At 41.1% G+C, this 17,768-nt stretch overlaps 1 protein-coding gene across 1 annotated transcript in view; it reads left to right on the top strand.

Moving 5' to 3' along the window:
• LOC124282039 (WD repeat-containing protein on Y chromosome-like) overlaps positions 1–17,768 on the top strand; it is a 63,695-nt gene that overhangs the window by 29,274 nt on the left and 16,653 nt on the right. The window contains exons 3-10 of the mRNA XM_046718343.1: positions 74–214; positions 2,098–2,331; positions 2,726–2,785; positions 8,656–8,744; positions 11,963–12,055; positions 12,830–12,922; positions 14,980–15,100; positions 16,450–16,519. Coding sequence (XP_046574299.1) covers positions 74–214; positions 2,098–2,331; positions 2,726–2,785; positions 8,656–8,744; positions 11,963–12,055; positions 12,830–12,922; positions 14,980–15,100; positions 16,450–16,519 — 901 coding nt within the window. The remainder of the gene's footprint in view (positions 1–73; positions 215–2,097; positions 2,332–2,725; positions 2,786–8,655; positions 8,745–11,962; positions 12,056–12,829; positions 12,923–14,979; positions 15,101–16,449; positions 16,520–17,768) is intronic.

Genomic DNA, 17,768 nt, shown 5'->3' with positions numbered 1-17,768 from the left:
CCACCATAGATTTATTTTTTAAGGCATCTATTTTGATAGATGTTAATGTGATTGTGATTGCTTTTCATTTCAGATAGAAGAAAAGATCAACATCGACACGCTTGAAGAGTTGAAGAGGGCGTTTCAGCTTGCTGATGTTAACCGAACAGGATGTCTGGAACTGGACGAGTTCAAGCAACTACTAAAGAGTCAGCTGGCACTCACAGCAAACAGGGTGAGTATACCCTGTTCATATCTCCCTTTGTGTTATTCAAGGATAGATTTCAAACAGCAGCTAAAGATACAGAACAAAAAAGTGGCAGAAAGGTAACCGCCAAAGTGAAGACCATTCCCGGTTTTGTTGTAATTATAGCAAATAAGCATGCTTGTTTAGGTCAGGCTCTTGGCTGACAGTATGTACAGTACCCCTTGGTGCTGTTCAGTGCTCATGCTTCAGTCATTGGTTTGACTCATTCATATCTTTTCAACATCATCACGGTAGATCAGAGCGGTGGGGTAGCCTCTAGTGGTTAAAGCGTTGGCTCGTCACGCCGAAGACCCGGGTTCGATTCCCCACATGGGCACAATATGTGAAGCCCATTTCTGGTGTCCCCCGCCGTGATATTGCTGGAATATTGCTAAAAGCGGTGTAAACCAAACTCAGGCAGTCAGTCAGTCATCACGGTAGATCAGCTTTCAGAGGCTTCACTCTGAAATTATGCATAGGATATATCACTGATGTATTATTTTACTGAGCATTGTTGCTTTTTTCAGTGCCATGATGCTTGTGTGAATATGCTGATTTATTAAAATTGTTAGTATCACTCCAAATATTGAGTTCTGTATCTGTATGGTGACAGACTTTTTGTAAGTGTGGTATCTTTGCCTCCCTGATGTATTGTTTTAATACAGTTATATGTATTAAGGCCCACTACACAGTCTCAATTTTAATTCCTGTTTCCATGATAAGTGAGTGAGTGAGTGAGTTATTATTTAACGTCACATCGGCAATATTTCAGCCATATCGTGACAAGAACATATGTGACATTGAAATGGAATAGATGTATATTATAAAAACTTGTCGACGAAGGACAGTAAAACAACTAGAATATCACAATTACAATTAAAACTAGTGTGGAAAATTAAAACTATTTCCATAAGATGATAAAACGCACAGAGCATTTATTAGTGAATGATGCTCTATATAAATGCAATTATTATTATTATTTCCATAAGATGATCTACAATGATTATTGGTATTGAGTGCACCTTCAATGTTTAACCCTTCTATAATCAACATAGGGAATGTTAGTGATCTAGAATTTTAAAAAGATACTTCAATCAACTAGATTTCCCAAATGTGTAATATCAGTCGGAGAAGGATGGTTTACAGTGCATGTTGAAGTTTATCAAGCCATATTGGTTTTAGTATTGAGTATGCATTGGCATTAATAGGTAATCAGTCACCAATACACCAGGCATGTACCCGGTAATTAATTAACTTTCTAGCCACAATCAATGGCAGTTTGAACTGCACCTGTTAAGTATGGTATTTGAGTTAACGTTTTGCTCAATCGTCAACTTCTTTGACATATATGTGGCTGCTTCAGGTAAACAAAAAATGCATTGTATTTTGAACAGGCATGTCCAGATGACATAGTGCATTTTCATGTTACATCGTATATATACTTGTCACATCTTAATTGGATTTGTTTACATTCTGAGTTACCATCACAGGATCCAACTAATTGTCACTGAAAATGTTTCCCCTATATTAGAATTTGTAAGTTGTCAATTCTTAATGATAAATTTGTTACATTTGAATCGTGGAATGTAGAGGACACCTCTTAGCCTTGGAGTTTGTGGTGTAAGTTTTATTTGGCTGGGACAAATTCATTATAACCTTGTTAATAATGGATGGTTCTGCAAGTTATGTGTGCTTGAGGCAAGTTACTGGATAGTATAGTCTTTGCTCACAGTATCAATCACAGGTTTGTCTGGTCCAACCTTTATTATTTTCAAGCCACTATCAAATAATTTGAATATGGTTGAGTGCAATGATATACAACAAACAAACAAAGGGCAGAGTACATCTACAGTTGCATATTGTCTGTTCAGGAACAACAAATAGATGCACTGTTCATGAAGATCGACTGGTCATCAGAAGGTTCGATCACGTGGGATGAGTTCTGTACGTACATGCAACTGGAGTATCGCGAGAAGGAAGACTCCTACCACCGCACCAAAGAGGTGTCATTTCACCTCCCTGCCAAGATTGAAAACATTCCCCATCGTGACCCCATCTTGAAGATAACAGATACCTCGGATGGAACATTTGTAGCTTGCAGTCAGGTAAGAGATTAATTTCTTTATTTATTATCAGGGATGCATTGCTCAAAGTGATCTTGGTGTTGAGTCTGTTAAAACTCTGAATCTTTGACTCAGACTTACTACAATTGTAGAACTAGGATTGCATTGCTCCACCTGGCCATGAACTGTATATTTTTCCCTAATAAATTAATAATTCATAATTTATTTCAAATATAAATTAAAATGGTTTATACATATACATAAGTTATCAGATAAAGTAAATTGTGAAACCTTTATGATCTCAAGACATGTGAATCTCAAGACGTGACCATTCACACTTCTTTTAACTGCATCAGGTTATGCAATAAAGAGTATTTTCATGGAATTGTAATCATGGTTACAGTGCAAATTGGAATGTCTTTTTCTACATTTTCAGGATGGTATTGTCTCCTTCTGGAACACAAATGCAGATATCCGGAGAACGAGAAGTGTAGTTGTAAGTACATGTAGATTTTGTTTTGCATCTTTCAGCAAGAACTTTTAGAATCATTCACCTGCCTATTAAGCCACATTAAAGTGACTATTGTCTGTTGAAATCATCACTTCTTTTATTGTTGAACAAATCACTATTCTGTTTTGCAAGCCATATACCGGAAGAAGACATGCTATGGTCTCACAGGATTTATCTAGGATTACAATTCAGTGCCTTTGGAATTTGGGAGGGAAAAAGATTGTTTTCCACAATTTAGAATTTCACAAACCTTTTATTTTCTAATGGCAATTTTACATTGCATGCAGGTACTCCTTTTGATTGGTTACTGAAATACAAATCACCTCAACAAAGTCATAACATTAGTAATGACTACATAAACTTAATTTTTTTATGTCCCATATTGGAATTGTTACTGATATTAGGTGCAATTTTTAGGCTGAATATCAGCCTCTGGGTAGGTCCAGATACATACCTGTTCGTTGAAAGCTTAAATTTTTAAACTTATCCTATCTCACTGGTATGCACCTCTCTTCTACTTCTACGACCATGTGTGGAAACGTGCTGTAGGCTAAGTTGAATCAAAAGTTATCTGGCCTCTGACCCCCCGACCTCTGACCCCACTCCGATAGCAGTACCTGTCAATCATCTCAATAAGCGTGCAGATCGCTCAGATGATCACGTGACTGTCTGTGCCTGTCATTCTCTTTCTTGTTGCTACACCGAGTGGACGTGTGTTGTTCTCTCAGTTAGACATTATTTGATTGTCAATATGGGAAATAAATGGAATCAAAGTTCTTCTAAGAAACGCAAACACTGTGATCAGTGCAACAGCAACTTTTCCGCTGCTGATCCACATGCTTTGTGTGTGGATTGTAGATATAGGCTGTTGTAGTTGGTCACATCGGTGTTCTGTTTGTTCACACTTGAATGATGATGATTTTTCTGAATATCGACGGGTTGCATCTAGACATAGATCGGACAGAGATTGGCGTACAACTGCTGAAGGTCCTTCAACTTTTAAGCGTGCTATATCAGAACGCCATTCGAAGAGAGCAGTCCGTTGATCTAAATCACTTTCCCCGGACGTAGATTTTTTAGAGGTGTCCTCAGAGTCAGACTCCTACTTGAGCGAGTATCTCCGTCGTCTCTTTCATCATCAAACGTCTAGTCTCGTCTCCAGACAAGTTCTATCTCCTCCGAGAGTGGTAGTGTTGACAACTTCTGCAGCACAGTCTTGGCCTTCTAACTTGGTGACGATTTCACAGACTCCTAGTTTACCTCAGGTGGTTGTTTCCAATGCGCCGCTTTGGTTGAGTGCTCCACACCCCTCTGTTATTGTGGGTGCGCTTGGTGAAGCGTTCACTCTCATGCGCCGAGTGCAGTCATTTCGGCGCTTTCAACCACAGGGATCAGTTCGTCAGGCATGACGATAGTATCCAGTGCGTCGCTTTGTCAGTGTATGAAATAAGCCAAAAGTCCAGCCAGACATCATGGATTTAACCAGGCCAAATATGGTGAAATTACTCCGATGTATGGAACATCTGAAGTTTTTACCAGACCATCGGGCTGGCTCGCTGTAAATGTAGACCGTCCGTCGGAAATCTAGACCATCGGACGGGCCTTCTTTCATACACTGGCTTTCAACACTTTTCCCGTACCTTGCACCACCTGTCTATGATCCACCGCATATGACCGACTATAAGTCGGATCCGACTATAAGTCGGGCCCCTTTCTCAACCCTCTAAATTCTTGCCAAAACCATGTAACTCAAGTATAAGTCGGCCCCTTTCCCCGTACGAATCGGTATCACGATTCACGCTCGGACACGATGTTTAATGCGAAAATATATGCATGAATCATTTTTGTCACAGGTCATAACCTAGCACGATACGTCAAATAAATCCCATAATTTACGTATAGGTAGCGATTTCTTGCTTAATATGTTCAGAATAGCATTATTTTACCCAAAACTTTCGTCTACATCTAAAGTTTTCGTTTACGAGGACGGTATCCATTGCCGTAATATGATTGGCTGCCTTAGGTCACGTGTCTGGTTTTGACCAATCACGACCCTTATAGCAGACTGTGGCGAAAAAGCGTCATTAGAAACCAATTTTTATCCAATAAAATTGCTTCTTACAAGTGTGAAAAATACTCTCGTCGGCAAGGGTACAGTGATATTGTTGATGTTCAGAGCTTTCGAACGATGCCCGACATCAAACGATTCGCCTCGCATGTTATTCATACGAAGCTTCGAAAACGGAGGTATTTTCCGTTGTTGTGTCATGTTACCGAGCGAAAAGCCACTGATATCGGGAAATAGGCGACCATACATATTATTTAAGAAATCTTTTTTATAATAATTTTCTGATCACGTAAAAATGAAAATATAAAAGAAGAGGTCACGGGCATTTTATGACATGTCACAAATGGAAAAAAATCGCTATAGTTTTTGCTTCTTTCGTGGTTTATCTGGATATAAGTGTAAACTTATTTTCATCATTAACAGTATTTTTTCAAAACCACCACACAAAACTGCCACAGAATACAAATAAGTTCACTTTACGTGAAACAAGTCGTGTCACGTGGCCAAACTTTATCGTGCGATAACAAAGTGCCGGTAAGTGCATAGCTGTGATAAAAATATCTGATTAAATTTAATTTATTGTTTATACTATGAAATATATTTTACAAAAGACAAACAACAAAGTTTTATATTTTATGTTTTATTTGTCCCACCATGTCATTTACCTTTGGAAACGTTGTCAGTACGTATATGCGTCCTGCTTCCAGTGTAAACATTGCCAGTTGAGTTCGCAGGGCTGGCAGATTCACACACCTGACCTCGGGATTTTTTGAGGTAGATTAATGAACTCAAGTATAAGTCGGGTCTGATTTTTTACCTTCATTTTCTGGTATCAAATTTCCGACTTATAGTCGGTCATATACGGTAGTCACTTTTCTACACAGGTGGAGAGCTCACTTTCTCGATCAGCAAGTGGCAGGGTTGTGGTCTCCCGCAGACCACACATGTCACATCAACATTTGGAGCTCAGGGCAGTGATTCTTGTGATCACTCAATGGCATTACCTGTTACAATCAACCAAGCTTTGTTTCGATCAGACTATGCTGCCATCGTGTGGCACATCAATCGAATGGGATCCACGGGGTCTCCTCAGCTTCTTTAGTGGACACAACAGTTTTTTCCACTTAGTAGACTCTTTCAACATCACGGTCCAGGCCAATCACATCCCAGGGTTTAAGTACATCATTGCAGATTCTTTGTCCCGTCGGGTTCGACCATACCCCGATGGGGTGGAAACTGCATCCGCAGGTGTTCCAGACTTTGTGCCTTCCAATGTCTAACCTGACACTGGATCTGTTTGCTACCCGCTTCCATCACCTACTTCCGATATTGGTGTCCCCGATCCCCCTGGGAACACGACGTTCTACCCATCCCCTGGGATGACCTGACCGTGTATGCGTTTCCACCAGTGGCACTACTTCCACGCATACTGCTCAAGTTACGCACGACACAGCGGTTGACACTGATTTTGGGTCGCACTGTTTTGGCTCATTAGTTTGTTCCTTACCTGCAAGACTTGGCCGACCCATTCCAGTACCACTTCACGTCACGCCGATATTATGGCACATCTTCCGCTAACTGCAAAGGGATATTCCAAGCGAGTCGCTGCAGTGATTACCATGGCGCATGTCACTTCTTCCAGGCCACTCTGTGATGACTATGGAAGTATTTTGAAGCGTACTGCTAGACGATGGGTATTATATCTCCCACTACAGCATCGCCGCAGATGGTCGCAGAGTACCTCCAGCATCCTTGCACTTCCAAGGAATTGACGGGTTCCACCTTGTCTACATACCTGGCCATGCGTAACAGTTATTGCGCCGGCTACAGGTGCGAAGGTGTCAACTGTCCCTGAGCTCCAGTCTCTCTTTAGATCTTACAAGTTGCTGATCAATCCCGGAAGTTCTGGCCACCAGCCTGGGACCTTTCTGTGGTGTTTAATCATCTCATGTCAGAGGAGTATTAACCTCTGGCAGAGAAGGCTTTCAAGCATGTCACGTTTAAGTCTTTCTTCCTCCTGGCTCTTGTGACTGCTGCCTGCATCTCCGAGCTTCACGCACTGGATGTCACCCGGTTGCTTTTCGAGAGGACCAGACATGTCAAAGCCCTCCCTGGTTGAAGTGGGATCTCTTCGTCTTCTATTTTGGGCCCTGACGACACCAAGAATCTCTCCCTGTGTCTTGTCCGGACTTTACAGGTCTTTTAACTGCCTCCATGGACCGTCGTAGGTTACACAAGAGACTGTTTATTTCTCTGTCATCTGCCTCATCTACAGAAGTCTCTTGTACCACACTGACCTTCGGGATGTGATCTACCATCCTTCATGCCTACGCCTGCGTTGACCTTCCTCTACCTACTATGGCCAACCCTCATGAGACAAGAGCCTTGACCTCTACAATGGCGCGACATAGAACTGTTTTCTTCACGGCATCATGGAGGGTTGTTTTTGGAGTTGGGCTCGGTCTTTGTCTCGCCCTGCCTCCGGGATCTGTCTGTCACTGACGTGGAAGGTCTTCACCATCTGGGTCCATTGGTTCTGACGTAGCAGTTGTCGTCGGCTCGCAAACGCAGATAAGATGCAGTTCCTACCTCTGTGTAGGTTTTGCATTCTCTATATCATGAAAGATATCCGTCCTATCTTTCTTATCTTCTTTCTTATGGATTATTTTGGGCATAGACCACCTCACCTAGGGTACTAGGGCGTGTCTGCACTGTCATAGTTATGACTCGATAGACTGAGAGGCCAGTCCCGGCTACATGCAGAGGTGGTCGACACTCCGCTTACTGACCTCTACTCTTTGAGCAATTACGTCAGTGAAGTGTTGATTTCCTATTACCTGCGTGGTTTTCGAAGCGTTCTGCTCCTAAGTCCTTTCTCACCTTTGGTAAGTTAGGAGGATTGGTACTGAACGTTAAACTAGTTGAGCAACCGGGCTATTCCCTCCTTCACCGCCTTCCAGCATGTGTCTGTGAGGGGTAGTTTCGAAGCAGGGACTGGCCAGATTAAGGCCCTTGACTTTAATTCACTGGGGTCACCTGATAAATCGCGGGGCCTACTTGCCAAACTGCGTCCTTTTGCTTGTCATACCGTGACATAGGATAAGTTTAAAAATTAGAAAATTTTACTATAAATTGTATATTTATTTACTTATCCTATCTCACGCGATGGATACCCACCCGACCTGCCCCACATCACAGATTACTGGAAGCTCCAAGACGAGAATGACAGGCACAGACCGTCACTTGATCATCTGAGCGATCGGCACGCTTATTGAGATGACTGACAGGTACTGCTATCAGAGTGGGGTCAGAGGTCGGGGGGTCAGAGGCCAGATAACTTTTGATTCAACTTAGCCTACAGCACGTTTCCAAACATGGTTGTAGAAGAAGAAGAGAGGTGCATACCGTGAGATAGGATAAGTATATAAATATACAATTTATAGTAAAATTTTCAATATCTCTCTACAAAGTGGTGTAGCATCTCAAGTACTTTTTGTCATCTGTACTCCATACACAATATATACGTTGTGATTATATAAACACAAAAAAGACATCAGAAAACAGTCAGCCTTATATCACAGTAATTAGAAAACATGTTTATATTTAGTTTGGTCAGCGATGGTTTCAGAAGTGATTTAAAATGGAAAGTGTGAGTGATTAAACATAATTCACAAATAGTTAAGTATTCTCTTTCAAGAACTATACTTTAAGCAACTCAAGAAGAACAACTATAAAAACAACTTCTGGACGTATACATAACATGATGTATTTTTTGTATTTTTTCAAGAACTCGGAACAGAACAACAGACAGAAGCCAAAATGGATAACAGACTTTGTTATCATGCCACATTTCAACAAATTCATTGTAGGAACAGGGTCAGTAGATTTAGCATTTCTTCAATGTAAATTTGTTTCATTTTTCACTATTTAGGTGCCTGCCTATAAATATGGCAGGTGTCTTCTTTGACCAATAGCAATAACAAGGTAACTTGTAATGTATAAGACCCGTGAAGATCCGGGCTAGGAATGATCTTCAGTAACCCATGCTTGTCATAAGAGGCGACTAACGGGATCGGGTGATCAGGCTCGCTGACTTGGTTGACACATGTCATCATATCCTATTTGTGTTGTTCGATGCGCAAATGGGATATGTGTAAATCACTGGATTGTCTGGTCCAGACTCGATTATTTACAGACTGCCGCCATTTAGCTGAGAGCAGCATAAAATCAGAACTCACTCCCTCACACTGTAATGTATAATTTTTAATTTACCTTACCATAGGTCATATGCATATTACCTCAAGCTCCGCTGAAAAGAGATCAGACAGTCGTTGATTTGCCATTCTCTAGAAAGGCTGCCTCAAGTAACGACGAGTGTCCCCCTCCGCGCAAGCGTGGTCTATCCAAAAATCACTTTTACTTCAAGCGTACAGTGTGTCAGTTTGATTTCGCTAGTTCGCTACTTATTAATTCTTTGAGATATTAAAGTTTTTGTTTGTTTTCGGTATGTATGCTTTTTATATCCTATATTCTTCTCTCTGTGGGTGAAGAACATAATTAAAGCAAACTTCACTTACCTGGCTGCCTCGTTTTTCTCACTTCGATGTGGGGTGTGTTCCCACGTTGCGAGTGTCGCTCCACTGGGCATGTTTGGTGTTTTGCATTCTCCTATGTCTTTTTCACCATAATGTTCATGCTTGGTCTTGTATTTCTTGATATTGTTGCCTAATTTGTGCTAGTTTTTCACTCTCTTTTCGGCTCTGTGGGAGCAGCCATCTTGGTTGTTTACTCTGCTGCCGACTGCTTGGGCATGCCCATTCTTGCTGCAGGGGTGTTTCCATTTTCTCTGCAGGTTTTTTTTTTCTGTGTGTTTACGTAGTTTCTACGTTTCACTTTTTTTCACGTTTTACAGCCTTTGTGTGCATGACACGGCAATTTTGCTGTATCTGCAAGGTGCAGAAGTCTGCCAAGGATCCCCACCCTTGGTGTCCAGACTGCGCTACTGTAGCCTGTTCTCTTGCTGAGCGCTGTCATTTTTGTACACCATTATCCGTCACCGATTTCAAGGCTTACACCGCCACCAAGAAGAAACGATTGTCGCAGCGTAAGAGGAAGATGTCTTCACCTGCTTCGTCGTTGGGCTCCAGATCTTCTCTTCCACGGACGCCAGATGGACGCTCCTCTCCTTTAGCTGAACAGACGTCAACACCTGCGCCGAGGAGGCTGACGCCTAGTGCCCGTCTGACACCATTATGGACTTATCTCAGCCGGACGCCTTATCTCAACCGGAGGTACAGAAGCTTCTAAGGACGCTCCTATTGCCTGCAGCAGTTGATGCACAAGCCAGCGCCGTTCCAGCGCCGAGCGCTGTCCCAACGCCAACTTCTGAGCTGCCTAGTGCAGTTCCAGCGCCGACGGCCGTGGCACCTAGTTCTGATGTTGCTGGATTGGTGCGCCAACCAGCCCCCAACGCCGACGCCAACGCCAACACCGATGTTAGACTACCGTATCCCCAATAAGGCTCCTGTGTCTACGTTGTCTCGAGAGGAGAATCTTCAGCATCAGTTATTGGAAGAGTGTTCCCGATGCCAGGAAGCTGAGCGCTCCGATCGTTCTAAGCGGTCTCACTCTAGGTCTCCTCGACAGCGCCATCGTTCTCGAAGTCCCCGGCATAGTTCTGATACTAGTCATCGCCGTCGCCGGTCTGATTCCAGGTCTCGCTCTCCCAGACGTCCCAATGATAGGGAGAGGCGTTCAAGGTCGCCGACTCGTGGGAGGCGCTACCGTCGGTCCTGTTCAAGGTCACCTCCTTTTCGCCACACGCCGCGATGACCACGTTCCCCTACAGTTACCTTTAGTGCTGTTTCTCAACTGTCATCTGAGTGCCCGATGCCTTCTGCTTCTGGCCAACGGCTCATGATGAATCCCTCAAACATTTATCGGGTTCTCCCCGGTCTTCTTACCGAGTGCAGGACTCTAAGATTTTGGCTATTGACACAGAGCTCAAGAGGATGTTGAAGCCTGTTTCGGCGTTGGCCTCTGCAACTTCGGCTGCGGCTTGGGACTTAACTGAGGATAATGCGTCAAGGACAGAGCACCTTACCACCCTGTTCCAATGGCAGAGTAAGGTGTTACATGATATACTGGCACACCTTCGGACGGCGTTGGCCATGACGACTGTTGTTCGGCAGATGGGTTTCCTTGAGCCTTGCTCTTGGCAGGAGGAGTTCAAAAGAAAGCTGTTGAGAGCCCCTTTCGCGTCTCGCTTCCTCTTTGATGACAGGATTCCGGAGGTTTATAAGGAACATTCGGAGCTTACTAATACGGAGTTGTCCCTGTCTACTTTCGAAGCTCTGAGTTCGGCCTTTCGTGGCAAGTAGTCTACAAGGGGTAGAGGGAAGTGTCCCAAGAAGAGACTCTGTCCGTAGCGCCTTCGGCAGAGGACGTGGCCGTGGCAGGTCAGACCCCGACTTTCAGGGTCGTCAGCAGGATGCCCGGAAGAGGTAGGGGGAAGCGCCCCTACTGAGGTACCTCCAGCCCCCAGCCGAGCCGGTTCGTCCTACTCCAGTAGGCGGGAGACTGGGGAATCTAAATATTTTAGATATCTAAATACTTACCTTACCATAGGGCGGTAACTCCTCTGGGCTCTTCGGATCTGGTCAGTTAAAGTGATTTTGGGCTAGACCACGGGGAGATCATGTCACTTCCGTTCCTGTACACTCGTCAATACTTGAGGCAGCGATTCTAGAGAATGGCGAATCAAACACTGTCTGATCGCTTTTAAGCGGAGCTTGAGGTAATATGCATAAGACCTATGGTAAGGTAAGTATTTAAATATCTAAAATATTTAGATTTTAATAAAATTATATAATGTACTTCACACAGTGTTTAGTTTTTTCTAGCTCATTTGATTTACAACTTTGTGTTAGGAAATAGAAATATATTTGATATGATTTAATTTTCGGGGAAGAAGGAATGTGTAAGTGATGCAATATCTTCATATTATGGCAGTGTCATCTCTATTTTGTTACTCTTCTTCATAATTGGTTCTTTTTATTTGTGAGGAAAATTATAATCATTATATTATTTTCTAGTGACCGAGAAATCCAGTTCTTTGAATTGTCATCATTTGAGCCATACTGTCAAGTCAGTGGTTTAGAAACAGTGCCATTGAAGTTACATTACAGGTGAGTGCATTCCCTTTGCTTTTCACTGACAATTTTGCTCTGTTATATTTATATTTATGTGAGATAAGTTAGTTGAGCATTAGTAACAATGTTCTATGTTGTTATTTCTGATATCATTACTATTCTATTCTCCATCTAGGATAAGGACAACCCTTATTGTATTCAGATTTCTGATCTGTGTCTCTGATAATATTTTGTTTTAGGACTTCTGATCTATGCCTCCGGTTGTTATTAGAATATTCTCCACCTATGATAAGGGCATATCTCATTGTTTATAACTTCTAATCTATGCCTCTGGTAGTTATTAAGAATATGCTCCATCATGATAAGAGCATTTTCTCATTGTTTTAGAACTTCTGATCTATGCCTCCAGGAGTTATGAATGATATTCTCCATCTACAATAAGAACAACTCTTGACACTTGTTGACTATGCCTCTGTCAGATATAACAGATATGGATAGATTATTCTTATACAGAAGTGTGGTATATTATTTTCTGTTAGACTGATTTATGCAGCATAATCATTTAACTGTCAGTGTACAATGCTCCAGATAATTTTTCAACATCTGAAGTACGTACTCCTTATTTTTTCAATATAGGAGTATTTCAAAATCTTAAGGAGTACTGAATGGAATTTAATGGAGTATCATTTAAGTATATGCAGCTAGTCTTGTGTAAACAGGTCAGTGATAAATATATTCAAGCATGCTATCAAATTATTTGTATCTGGATAGTGTATATAGATTGTATATATTATATTTCTCTGTGTACAGCTCAACAGGGTATGATGAGTGTCTTATACTGTATGGAGACAGTCAAGGCTGTGTCAACATTCTGGTCATCAAATCAGCTGGTGAATGTCTCAGGTAAGGATCCCTCACTTTTCCCACAGTTTAGAATACAATCAACTCTGATTATACAGTACAACCAGAAATTATTGAGAATTTAAAGATTTTCACTCATTACTCACGTATTAAATGTGAATATTAGCAGAACATAACTCCAGATTCAAAGACAGGTGAACAGTTAGTATTTTGTCAAGTCACCATGGGCAGCAATGCAGGCTTCAATGCGGCGGGGCATACTACTGATCAAAGAAGTTAGAAAGTCGTGGTCCATGCTGTCCCAATATCGGACCTCCTCTTCTTTCATTTCAGCAATACTTGTCAGATTTTTCTTATTGACACTTTCCTTCATAAGTCCCCAAACATTTTCTATTGGATTTAGGTCAGGGCTATAGCTTGGCCAATCTAATAATGTCATTTTTTGGGTCCGAAACCAGGCCTGTGAATGCTTTGAACGATGTTTTGGGTCGTTGTCCTGCTGGAAAATCCAAAAATTTCCTAGAACAGGTGAGCAGATGGAAGTAAATGTTCCTCAAGAATATGTTCCTCAATATCTGTGTACCGCTCACTGTTCATATTCCCTTCAAATACACAGAGGGGCGTTGGCCCTAACACAGATATGCCACCCCACACATGAAATTTCAGACTGTACTTTGGGCGCTGATACAAGGTTTTTCAGTTTGTTTGGTCCAGAATTTCAGTGTATTAGAAAACAGCCACACAGATCTTTCATCTGAGAAAATCACATTGTCCCAGTTAAAATTTCTATGCTTTAAGCACCAGTTCAACCTTCAGGGGGTTCCTAATGGTTAAAGCCTTCGTCCACGCCGAAGACCAGGTTCGTTCCCCACATGGGCACAATTTCAAGCCCATTTCTGGTGTGGATGTTGCTGGAATATTTCTCGAAAACCAAACTGTCAGTCAGTCAGTCAACCTTCGCCATTTTGTTCAGGTTTCATGATCGGTGAGCTCAGCCAACCCATTGCATACAGCTCAGTTCTAATTGTCTCCTTACAGACAGCCACTGTTCCTCTATCAATCATATCCAGCCTTAAGGTTTCTAAACTCCTTCGCTTTGTTTTAGAAACAAGAATACCAAGCCGCCTCCTGTCCCTGACAGTCAATTTTCTGGGCCTACCTGCCCTCCCTGGTGCTCAATGCCATATCTATTTGCAATATTTTTCAAAACACAATAAACAGTGGACAAAGGGAGGCCTGTTCTACTTGAAATCACTTTAGCTGATCTGATGTCCTTGTTATAATACTCTAAAATCAACTTCCTCTTCTCTAAATCATCCATACTGAGGATCACTGAAAATGCCGTCTGCTAGCAAGTAAACAAAGGGGGATAACTCTTCACAAGCTGATGAAAAAGGATTAACGGAGTTGTCTTTCATGTATGAAACCAAGCACTTGATAGCTGGTCAAAGTTGTTTATACTAGAAATCCAATTAAACATATTCCTAAAATTCTCAATAATTTCTGGTCATACTATAAATGAAATGTAAAATCAGGTGAAGTACATGAGAGTGTATAAAAGCCCTTTTCTAATCCTCAACAAGGCTTTAACGCATCCATTTTTCTCCTATAAAACATATAAACCTCATGACAAGGTCAGCTGTAGTATAATATCTTCAAGACAGCTAATTCTATTCCTCCAGGGTAGATATTTTAATGTGCTTTGCTGAATAACAAAATTTCTGTAAGATTCAGAAAGCCAGTTTTCTTGATTTGTTGAACAATTTTAATATTTATAAGTTTCTGAGAATATTTTCATTTTCAAAATTTGGACGCTTGGGTAAATAAACATCATTGGTGCCGTTGTACAAAGCTATCTTAGTCACATGGTGTTCATAGCATTGACTTATGACTTTGGGAGAATGTGGTTATTTTATAGAATGGTACAATTGTCTATGTAAGTGTAAAGATATAGCTGTATGGCTATATCCGTCAGCTCTGTCAGAATAGATATTCAGTATTGTTTATATGTTTGGACACTGATTGTGTGGGTTTGTATCGCACATGTTCAGCCAGTCATATTTCTGACTCCTGTGATATGATCCACATCTTTTCCCTAGGACGTGGAAGAAGATGCCACGACATGATGGTTTCATCGCCAGCATCAGCCTGGACTCGGTGGCAAGTGGTCCCAATGTCCAGTTTATCAGATGGCAGGTTCATGGAGACTGGGTGCAACAGGTGAGCTAGCAAATGACAGCGTTTTGCCTTCATCTACAAAAACAGGGGTCTCCCAAGTCATGAATTGTAGTGGTCCTTGCAGGCAATAGGAGAGTGATGTAAGGTGAAAAAATGGTTTATTGTACTGTGTTTAAGAAATACAGTCTCCTCAACCATGTCATGAATTACACTAATTATAGTTAAAGTCCTTGCACGCGCTAATATTATATTGTGAGAATGAAATGGTAAATTACAAGGGAAAAAGAATGGTAACGCCATTCAATTGTTACTGTGTTTTTATTGTCTGATAATGTTTGTTTTTCGAGTAACTGCTAGGCATCTTAGAAGTTTGGATAAGTACTCTTTCAACCAAAGAATGAAACAATGATCATTTCGAAAGTTGTCATCATTAATGGATAAAACTACAAAACATCAACACCTGCTCTTGATGCACTGTAGGTACAATTGATATTATTGTGTGTGCCTCTGGATACACTGTATTTTATTTCATATCCATTCTCTACATTTCTGCATACTGGATTCACTCTTGTGCATTGTGTAAAACCCTGAAATAACTACTGTATATGTTGCTATTGTTATTTGACACACAAATCCACAGTAGAGAAAGAAAAACACAATTGATTACTTTTTCACATAAATGACCATGGTTATTCAATATCGAAAAAGTGAATGAAATTCATAGCCCTTTGTTTCGGAGCAAGATCAGAAAGACTACCACCGTGACTCGAACCCGCCCGAGCTTGGTTAAACGATGTCGCTTGTTAACAAAAACATGAGATTGATATGGAAGAGTTACATCCCTTTGAAACGAAAACGTGTCATGGCTCAAGTTTGGAAACCTTTTTCGTTCCCGATTGATTTTGTTCATTTCGTAATACTTCAGACCAGAACCAAGTTTCCTGAACTGGGTTTCCTGAACTGAAATAAAAAAGCGAAACCTTTCCACCCTTTTTTATCAGCTCACCTGAGTAAATTCATAGCTATTTTGGCATTGTATTTTTAACTTTGGATTCAGCATCTTCACTACAGTAATGTAGAGTTGAGTATTTAAAGTCCCTACCTATATCGTCCGAGATATTAATGACATACGAGAAACCTGTGCATTTCAAAGACATATCAATGATGACATGAATTGGGAGTATTTATATTCACATTTGGAAATATTTACCGACATAGCCTGAAAACTGGCCTCAGAGTTTGTCCAGATAAATCTCTGTAATCTTTAATCTGCCCAGGCACTGACCAAACATTTTCTCTAGAGTATTATTTATTCGTGAGATGTGTGTTATGACTGAGTTATATCTCACTGGAACAGTTATCACAGGTGATGATGTTCTTTTGTTCTCCAGCTGAAGTACTATCATGACATTGGTCAGGTGATCTCGTGCTCCAACCATGCAAACACAGCATTAGTCATAGGTAAGTAGTACGCCACTAGTTTGGGTCACACATGGAGGCTTTGACTTCTAACATTACTGTATTATGAAGACACTGCACAATACAACACACTTCAGTTGATGAATAGAGATTGTATCCTTGAGTTCATGTAAGGTAGAAAACAGAAAAGGAATGTAAAAAATTGAGGCAATTTATATGTAATAGGCTGGCCAGAAAAAAAACTAACTGGTAAAGTACATGAGTATGTCTGTCAATCTGATATGCCATATTGACATCACAGCATGTTCTTGTGTATATTACAGATTTTTATACAGAAAATGCAGCATTGTATAAAGGGTATACTTATAAATTAACTATTATTAAATGACTTTCGTTCTATTCTGCTTGGTCTTTGACATAAAATGTGACACATAGTTTTAATAATCATTATTTAAATACTACAAAGTATATTTAATAAATGAGATTCCAACAAGACTACATGAGAGGGCATTCTTTTTCTGCAAAAGTCCAGTGTCCAGTGCCTCTTCTAATATGTCCTGTGATCTAATGGCCCTCTTCTTCTGCGAAAGTGCTATGGTCTAAGTCCTGCCTCTTTCATTATGGGGGCAGTGGGGTAGCCTAGTGGTTAAAGCATTTACCCGTCACGCCGAACACCCGGGTTCGATTCCCCACATGGGTGCAATGTGTGAAGCCCATTTCAGGTGTCCCCCGCCATGATATTGCTGGAATATTGCTAAAAGCGGCATAAAACTACATTCACTCACTCTCTCACTCTTTCATTATGTCCTTTGATCTAATGACTGTTCAAGTCGTAACCATCCTAGGTTCATAAGAATCATCAAGTACGGACATATAGTATCAGGGCTCCAAATAAGGGCCGTATTGGCGTATGTACGGATATAAAATGTGCACGATACGGTAGGAAATAATTTAGAAAACGTAGCAGATACGCACCACAGCAATGGTGTACGGTCTTAGAATCATTTACAGACGTATTTATCTGAAAAAGCATTGTTTTATTGTTTATTGACCTGTTTACACAAGAGTAGCAATGTTGTGGTGCAAATATGAATTGCTGATACTCCATTAAATTCCATTCAGTACTCAAAATGTACTTTTTCAGGTACTCCTGTATTGAGAAAATAAGGAGTACGTACTCCTAATGTTGAAAAATTATCTGGAGCCCTGAGTATACTGTCTTTCAACTTCTTTTCAGAGATGTTTGGCATGCAGATTTTCTGCAAGTATGCTTAATTGATTGCTGGGGCTT

The sequence above is a fragment of the Haliotis rubra genome, unplaced genomic scaffold (assembly GCF_003918875.1).
Source record: "Haliotis rubra isolate DU_JTF1 unplaced genomic scaffold, ASM391887v1 Scf1, whole genome shotgun sequence".
In the NCBI taxonomy this organism is placed as follows: Eukaryota; Metazoa; Mollusca; class Gastropoda; order Lepetellida; family Haliotidae; genus Haliotis; species Haliotis rubra.
This window is presented reverse-complemented; position numbering and strand designations above follow the sequence as displayed.